The sequence below is a fragment of the Salmo trutta genome, chromosome 23, assembly GCF_901001165.1.
Source record: "Salmo trutta chromosome 23, fSalTru1.1, whole genome shotgun sequence".
In the NCBI taxonomy this organism is placed as follows: Eukaryota; Metazoa; Chordata; class Actinopteri; order Salmoniformes; family Salmonidae; genus Salmo; species Salmo trutta.
This window is the reverse complement of record NC_042979.1, coordinates 40,922,179-40,931,428: the sequence shown is the minus strand read 5'-3', so window position 1 is coordinate 40,931,428 and position 9,250 is coordinate 40,922,179. Positions and strand designations below refer to the sequence as shown.

The 9,250-nt window shown below is 44.1% G+C and overlaps 1 protein-coding gene across 1 annotated transcript in view; it reads right to left on the bottom strand.

The window, feature by feature from the left end:
• The window catches only part of LOC115160064 (ras-related protein Rab-3C), a 60,953-nt gene that overhangs the window by 24,468 nt on the left and 27,235 nt on the right, over positions 1–9,250 (bottom strand). The window contains exon 3 of the mRNA XM_029710325.1: positions 7,175–7,293. Coding sequence (XP_029566185.1) covers positions 7,175–7,293 — 119 coding nt within the window. The remainder of the gene's footprint in view (positions 1–7,174; positions 7,294–9,250) is intronic.

Genomic DNA, 9,250 nt, shown 5'->3' with positions numbered 1-9,250 from the left:
CTCTCTCTTCTTATATCTTCCTTCTTCCCTCTCTCTGTTGCTCTCACACTCCCACTAAGCCTAGCACCAAATCATGAGTATCCCTTTTGAATACCATTCAGCATACTGTTATTCATACTGCTGGCTGTAGCTGAACAGGGGTTAGGCCTGGTTCAATCCTTTGAAACCATGTGAGTGGATGTTCTAACCAGTCATCTTGGATTGGTCATTGAGCACTATGGGGAAAGACAAAACTATTATTATAAACTCTACACTAGATCCCTCTGGGAGTGGAGAGAGACTTGCATCTTTCTGAGTGTCTCAGAGTAGGAGTGCTGATCTAGGATCAGTTTTCCTTTTTAGATCATAATAAATTAGATAACATGGTCAGAGGGGATCTGTTCTTAGATCAGCGCTCCTACACTGAGACGCTTTATGAATAAGGGCCCTGGTCTGGATGTAGCATCATGTCAGTGCACCTCAGCTGTGCCCATTTGTAATCCAATGACCGGCTAATAACCCCTACATGGTTACCGTGGTTACACCCATGGGTTAAATGGAAGGGAATAAGAGTTCTGTCCCCTGGGAGTCAGCATCCAGTGGGAATTGTGCAGAAATCTCTGTTAAGAAAACATCAGATATCTCTGTTGAGACATCAGGTATCTCTATCAATACTCTCTCCAAAGTGGAACATAAAACTAGGTTCCTGGAAAAAACTCTAAATATCTGGTTAAGAATGCATTGGTGGCATTGGCAGGGGTTCTTGTTCAGTGCCACTTCGACTATGTGTGCTCTTCCTGGTACAATAAGCCCCCAAGATAATTAAAAACAAACTGCAGACATCTCAGAACTAATTAGTCAGGATTATTCTTAAACTTCCAGAACATACTCATATTGACCATTCCCATTTTGAAAGCCTCAGATGGCTCAAAGTGGAGGAGAGAGTCTCTCAGATTAGATTGTGTCTTGTACATAAACTGGTCCACAGTATGATCCCTAGGTACCTACAATGCATTCAGAAAGTATTCAGACCTCTTGAATTTTTCCACATTTTGTTACGTTACAGCCTTATTATAACATTTATTAAAACATTTCTCCCCCCTCATCAGTCTACACACAATACCCCATAATGACAAAGTGAAAACTGGTTTTTAGAAATGCTTGCAAATTTATAAAAATAAAATACAAAAATAACTTATTTACATAAGTATTCAGACCCTTCGCTATGAGACTTGAAATTGAGCTCAGGTGCATCCTGTTTCCATTGATCATCCTTGAGATGTTTCTACATCTTGATTTGGAGTCCACCTGTGGTAAATTCAATTGATTGGACATGATTTGGAAAGGCACACACCTGTCTATATTTATTTTATTTATTGATTTTTATTTCACCTTTATATAACCAGGTAGGCTAGTTGAGAACAAGTTCTCATTTGCAACTGCGACCTGGCCAAGATAAAGCATAGCAATTCGACACATACAACAACACAGAGTTACACATGGAATAAACAAAACATACAGTCAATAATACAGTAGAACAAAAGAAAACAAGAAGTCTATATACAGTGAGTGCAAATGAGGTAAGTTAAGGAAATAAATAGGCCATGGTGGCGAAGTAATGACAATATAGCAATTAAACACTGGAATGGTAGATGTGCAGAAGATGAATGTGCAAGTAGAGATAATGGGGTGCAAAGGAGAAAGATAAATAAATAAATACAGTATGGGGATGAGGTAGGTAGATAGATGGGCTGTTTACAGATGGGCTATGTACAGGTGCAGTGATCTGTGAGCTGCTCTGACAGCTGGTGCTTAAAGCTAGTGAGGGAGATATGAGTCTCCAGCTTCAGAGATTTTTGCAGTTCGTTCCAGTCATTGGCAGCAGGGAACTGAAAGGAAAGACGACCAAAGGAGGAATTGGCTTTGGGGGTGACCAGTGAGATATACCTGCTGGAGCGCGTGCTACGAGTGGGTGCTGCTATGGTGACCAGTGAGCTGAGATAAGGCGGGGCTTTACCTAGCAGAGACTTGTAGATAACCTGTAGCCAGTGGGTTTGGCGACGAGTATGAAACGAGGGCCAACCAACAAGAGTGTACAGGTCGCAATGGTGGGTAGTGTATGGGGCTTTGGTGACAAAACGGATGGCACTGTGATAGACTGCATCCAGTTTGTTGAGTAGAGTGTTGGAGGCTATTTTATAGATGACATCACCGAAGTCGAGGATTGGTAGGATGGTCAGTTTTACGAGGGTATGTTTGGCAGCATGAGTGAGGGATGCTTTGTTGCGATATAGGAAGCCGATTCTAGATTTAATTTTGGATTGGAGATGCTTAATGTGAGTCTGGAAGGAGAGTTTACAGTCTAACCAGATACCCAGGTATTTGTAGTTGTCTACGTATTCTAAATCAGAGCCGTCCAGAGTAGTGATGCTGGACGGGCGAGCAGGTGCGGGCAGTGATTGATTTAATAGCATGCATTTAGTTTTACTTGTGTTTAAGAGCAGTTGAAGGCCACGGAAGGAGAGTTGTATGGCATTAAAGCTCGTCTGGAGGTTAGTTAGCACAGTGTCCAAAGAGGGGCCAGAAGTATACAGAATGGTGTCATCTGCGTAGAGGTGGATCAGAGAATCACCAGCAGCAAGAGCAAGATCATTGATGTATACAGAGAAGAGAGTCGGTCCGAGAATTGAACCCTGGGACGGTGGGATTCAAAATGGTCGGTAATCTGTTTGTTAACTTGGCTTTCGAAGACCTTAGAAAGACAGGGTAGGATAGATATTGGTCTGTAGCAGTTTGGGTCTAGTGTGTCACCCCCTTTGAAGAGGGGGATGACCGCGGCAGCTTTCCAATCTTTGGGAATCTCAGACGATACGAAAGAGAGGTTGAACAGGCTAGTAATAGGGGTTGCAACAATTTTGGCAGATCATTTTGGAAAGAGAAGGTCCAGATTGTCTAGCCCGGCTGATTTGTATGGGTCCAGATTTTGCAGCTCTTTCAGAACATCTGTTATCTGGATTTGGGTGAAGGAGAAATGGTGGGGGCTTTGGCGGGTTGCTGTGGAGGGTGCCGGGCAGTTGACCGGGGTAGGGGTAGCCAGGTGGAAAGCATGGCCAGCCGTAGAGAAATGCTTATTGAAATTCTCAATTATAGTGGATTTATCGGTGGTAACAGTGTTTCCTAGCCTCAGAGTAGTGGGCAGCTGGGAGAAGGTGTTCTTATTCTCCATGGACTTTACAGTGTCCCAGAACTTTTTTGAGTTAGTACTACAGGATGCAAATTTCTGTTTGAAAAAGCTAGCCTTAGCTTTTCTAACTGCCTGTGTATATTTGTTCCTAACTTCCCTGAAAAGTTGCATATCACGAGGGCTATTCAATGCTAATGCAGAACGCCACAGGATGTTTTTGTGCTGGTCAAGGGCAGACAGGTCTGGAGTGAACCAAGGACTAGATCTATTCCTAGTTCAACATGTTTTGAGTGGGGTATGCTTATTTAAGATGGTGAGGAAGGCACTTTTAAAGAATAGCCAGGCATCATCTACTGACGGGATGAGGTCAATGTCATTCCAGGATACCCCGGCCAGGTCGATTAGAAAGGCCTGCTTGCAGAATTTTTTTATGAAGCGTTTGACAGTGATCGTTGTTGTGGTCGTTTGGTCGCAGACCCATTACGGATGCAGGCAATGAGGCAGTGATCGCTGAGATCTTGATTGAAAACAGCAGAGGTGTATTTGGAGGGCGAGTTAGTTAGGATGACATCTATGAGGGTGCCCGTGTTTACGGCTTTGGGGTTGTACCTAGTAGGTTCATTGATCATTTGTGTGAGATTGAGGGCATCAAGCTTAGATTGTAGGATGGCCGGGGTGTTAAGCATTTCCCAGTTTAGGTCACCTAGTAGCACGAGCTCAGAAGTTAGATGGGAGGCAATCAATTCACCTATGGTATCGAGGGCACAGCTGGGGGCGGAGGGAGGTCTATAGCAAGCGGCAACAGTGAGAGACTTGTTTCTGGAAAGGTGCATTTTTAGAAGTAGAAGCTCGAATTGTTTGGGTACAGACTTGGATAGTAATACAGAACTCTGCAGGCTATCTTTGCAGTAGATTGCAACACCGCCCCCTTTGGCAGTTCTATCTTGGCGGAAAATGTTATAGTTAGCGATGGAGATTTCAGGGTTTTTGGGGGTTTTCCTATATAAGGTCCCACAGTTGACTGTGCATGTCAGAGCAAAAACCAAGCCACGAGGTTGAAGGAATTGTCTGTAGAGCTCTGAGACAGGATTATGTTGAGGCACAGATCTGTGGAAGGGTACGAAAAAATGTCTGCAGGATTGAAGGTCCCCAAGAACACATTGGCCTCATTCATTCTTAAATGGTAGTTTGGAACAACCAAGAGTCTTCCTAGAGCTGGCCGCCCGGCCAAACTGAGCAATCGGGGGGGGGGGGAGAAGGGCCTTGGTCAGGGAGTTACCAAGAACCCAATGATCACTGACAGATCTCCAGAGTTCCTCTGTGGAGATGGGAGAACCTTCCAGAAGGACAACCATCTCTGCAGCACTCCACCAATCAGGACTTTATGGTACAGTGGCCAGACGGAAGCCACTCCTCAGTAAAAGGCACATGACAGCCCGCTTGGAGTTTGCCAAAAGGCACCTAAAGACTCTCAGACCATGAGAAACAATATTCACTGGTCTGACGAAACCAATATTGAACTCTTTGGCCTGAATGCCAAGCGTCACCTCTGGAGGAAACCTGGCACCATCCCTACGGTGAAGCATGGTGGTGGCAGCATCATGCTGATGAGATGTTTTTCAGCGGCAAGGACTGGGAGACTAGGCAGGATCGAGGGAAAGATGAACAGCGCAAAGTGCAGAGAGATCCTTGATGAAAACCTGCTTCAGAATGCTCAAGATCTCAGACTGGGGCAAAGGTTCACCGTCTAACAGGACAACGACCCTAAGCCAACACAATGCAGGAGTGGCTTTGGGACAAGTCTCTGAACATCCTTCAGTGTCCCAGCCAGACCCTGGAACTGAAAATAGCTGTGCAGCGACGCTCCCCATCCAACCTGACAGAACTTGACAGGATCTGCATAGAAGAACTGGAGAACCTCCCCAAATACAGGTGTGCCAAGCTTGTAGCGTCATACCCAAGAAGACTCGAGGCTGTAACTGCTGCCAAAGGTGCTTCAACAAAGTACTGAGTAAAGGGTCTGAATAACTATGTTCATTATGGGGTATTGTGTGTAGATTGATGAGGAAAATAAACTTTTGAAACTATTTTAGAATAAGGCTGTAACGTAACAAAATGTGGAAAAAGTCAAGGGGTCTGAATACTTTCCGAGAGCACTGCAAATAAACACTATGACATAGTTTGTCCATTAGCCTTGCTATGTAAAGCCTGTTGTTCATGAATCATGGAGTATATATCATAATATAATTAAGCAATAAGGCATTGAGGGGGTGTGGTATATGGCCAATATACCACGGCTAAGGGCTGTTCTTATGCACGACGCATTGCAGCTTGCCTTGACACAGCCCTTAGTCGTGGTATATTGGCCATATACCACAAACCCCCGAGGTGCATTATTGCTATTATAAACTGGTTACCAACATAATAAATGTTTTGTCGTGCCTGTGATATACCACGGCTGTCAGCCAATCATCATTCAGGGCTGGAACCACACAGTTTATAATAATAGATAATATAAATGGTTAATACATTCTCATATGCATAGTGTCTGTCAAGCATCTAATAATGCTTTTATCAGCCATTTATAATCACACCAAATAAAGTGTCACCCAATTAGTCTATAAGCAGGCTTGCAGTGTAACATGCTTCTGTTGGTCCATTAACTGCCCACAGGCAACTGTGCTGCTTTATACCAAACTAGACCACAGTACGGTGTACATTTTAGGACCCCCTCAGCCTCAAGACTCACACCGGTCTCAGGTTTCAGTCCTGTACTGAAGAAGCAGAGTGTATGTGAGGAGGGCTACAATCAATAGATTTAAATATTAAGCCCCTCCGCTGGACTGCCGTTTGCTTCTGTTCTGTCCCTTTTTTCTCTCCTTTTTTTGGTTAAAATATCATCCGGTTTAGTGATGCAAGCATATAGACCCATTGAGAAAGAGCAAACCTTTCCCTTGGTCTTCCTACAGTGCAGTAGTAACCTCTGAGGAACTATAACTGGTTGTGATAAAATAGGCCTATGGGTAAGCGTGCATGAAGTACCATATGCTTTCTGTGTTGTGTTATGATAATATTGAATTAGTTAAAACGGTGTGCTGTTCATGGAACATTCAACACATTTGACATAGTTAGCTGGTTATCTTGGTTGAGAGCTTGCTATGTTGGCTACTAGTTAACGCTGGAGGGTTGTGGTTTGTGATTTACATTGGGTTGTTCCATTCTAAAATGTATAACAGCTAAATAACATTACCTTACATAAAATTAGCTATCTAATATAAGCAAATTAGCTAGCCAATATTAGTTGCTTAGCATAGCCTACTGTTCTAGCTAGATAGCTACCAGACAGCTAGCTATGCCAACTTCTCAACCAAGATATAGCAAATGAGCTTACCACCTTTTTACTAGCTTATGATTTGTGAAACCACAATATAGGCCTTCTAAAGGCATTCTGAAGACTCCATTAAGACTTTATAAGCAAACATTTTTGACTGAAGTGCAACTGAGAATAGCTAGGCTATATTGCGTATTCAACCATTCAACGCTACTTTAGTCTATGTTCGCCACACATTGTGTAACTATTCTCTATCTGTAAACACAGACTGTGTGTTGTAAGGACATCTCCCCTGCTGTTGGAATTACACTATGCGACTGTAGCAGCTATCGATCCACACTCTGCTTCAGGGTCCCAATGTGAGGAAGAATATGGAGTTTCATGCCATGCACTGCTTCCCATTGTTTCCACTTAAGCCTCAGTGCACAAAATGGTTGCCTTCGGCCACTGAGGTGGAAGCCATGTTCAGCCAAGCTAACCAATGACTCATCACACCGTTTCTTGGAATTTCTTCCGTTGTTTGCCTTTTAAACAGGGTGTACTGTATTTGACATAAAGGATGTACAACACCCTATTACGGATACAAAGGGTTAGAGGGAGGTGAAAACAAAAAGAAAAGACATCCAACTGCCATGACACACCTGGTGAAGAAAACAGACGGCAATAAATGGTTGACTCACCAGTCCTGCACGCAACCGAAGGACTCCTCGTTGGTGATGTCATACATCAGGATGAAGCCCATAGCTCCTCTGTAGTATGCTGTGGTAATGGTCCGGTATCGCTCCTGACCCGCTGTGTCCTACAGACAGAGATGGGCATACCTCTTTCAGATAAAACTGTCAGTTTCAACATAGACAGCCAGACAGTCTAGTTAACTGGGGTAAAGATGCACACAAGCACCCGGACGGACGTCCGTCCGTCCGGACAGACAGACAGACAGACAGACAGACAGACAGACAGACAGACAGACAGACAGACAGACAAGGAGAGACAGGGCCTCTCGGGCGATATCACTCCTTGACGAACAATGGTGAATCAACTCAATCTGTGAATTTTTATTATAAAGTAGCAGTGGTCGAAAATAGGTGACCATCCTAAACGAGTGGTACGAACAACTTCGCTAACTGTCTGAATGAGGATTATTATCATCAATAGTCAATTGAAAGATTGAACGCCACATAATTCAAACCAGAGATACAGCACTGCCTGACATACATCTACAGCTCAGAGTAAAAACCCATCACTTCATCACAGTCAGCTGCTCTTGCACTTTGCTTAATGACTACCGTACGCACCGATAGCAACCTCAGCCTTTAATTGAGCAACAGAGAGAGAGAGAAAGAGAGAGAAAAAGGGCCACTTCCTGTGCAGTGCATTGGATGCGTCCCAAATGGCAGCCTATTCCCAACAATGCAGTAGTATCTAACAATTCACAACAATACACACAAATCTAAAAGTAAAAGAATGACGGAGTGGTAATGACTAAAATACAGTAGAATAGAATATATACGTATGAAATGAGTAAAGCAAATAGCTATAGCCCAGTCCAGTGTTTCCACAATCACTATCACACCCGGACTGCTGGGTTTGCTTCCACGCTTCCGTGCCTCTGTTGCCATGGTAACTGGGCATCTGGGAAGTGGCGGTTGGGCGGCCGGAGGAGAGGGGAGGTGGACAAGGGGGACAACAGAGGAGAGGAGGGCAGGGGTGGACGTGGGGTCCTTGCTATCCGGGTTCCTTGGGAACGTCCCCACCCCATTGAAGTCAAAATGTAAAATAGTTAAGGATATGGTTAAGGTTAGGGTAAGGATAGGGGTTCATTTTAGGGTTAGGGTAGGGTTCCCAGATGGCTGGATTACAGGCGTTGGAAGACCAATAGGAGCACATCACTGTCTGAAGCAACTACAGACCACGTCCATCAACACATAGAGAACAGTGGGGAGAGGAGGGGTTCTACTAAACATAAGCTTCACAATAGGTTATTTGCTAATGTTAATCATTTAGGACGTTTTACGTGTAGGAGGAGAGACACTGGATTGGCTGGAATTCAGGGCAACCTCCATGTGAATCATGCTAAATCTAAAAATGGACTTGTGTGTTCTAACTCTGCATATCTGCTAAGTTGAGGCCTATACTAGCTACAACCCAAATACACACGGGATCTTAAAGTGAATTCCTAAGCTTTCTGCCTCTCATAAGTGTAACAGTGTAGGTTCCGTCCCTCTCTTCGCCCCAACCCGGGCTCGAACCAGGGACCCTTGCACACATCAACAACTGACACCCACCGAAGCATCGTTACCCATCGCGCCACAAGAGCCACGGCCCTTGCAACGCAAGGGGTAACCCTACTTCAGGTCTCAGAGTGAGTGACGTCACCGATTGAAACGCTATTAGCGCGCACCACCGCTAACTAACTAGCCATTTCACATCGGTTACATAAGGACAAAGACTGTTCACAGAACTGGTCTTTTTTCCTCTGTGGCATTGGCAGACATACTGTGCAAGAGCAATGTCAATTCAACCCGCAGGTCCCCTATTCAGTTGAGAAAAGTAAAGATTTCCCCCATGGCATTCTCTTTCCTACAGTATCAAGTCACTCGAAAACTCCCCACTGAAGCAGAGTTAAAGGTCATAAATTGTTTTTATGTCAAAATACAGCATTCTAAAAGGGAATTTAAGCATATTTAGATTTAGACCAAAAAAATGATGTGTGATCATTTTCTACTTCCAACTTTTCTGAGATGGATCAATCAAAC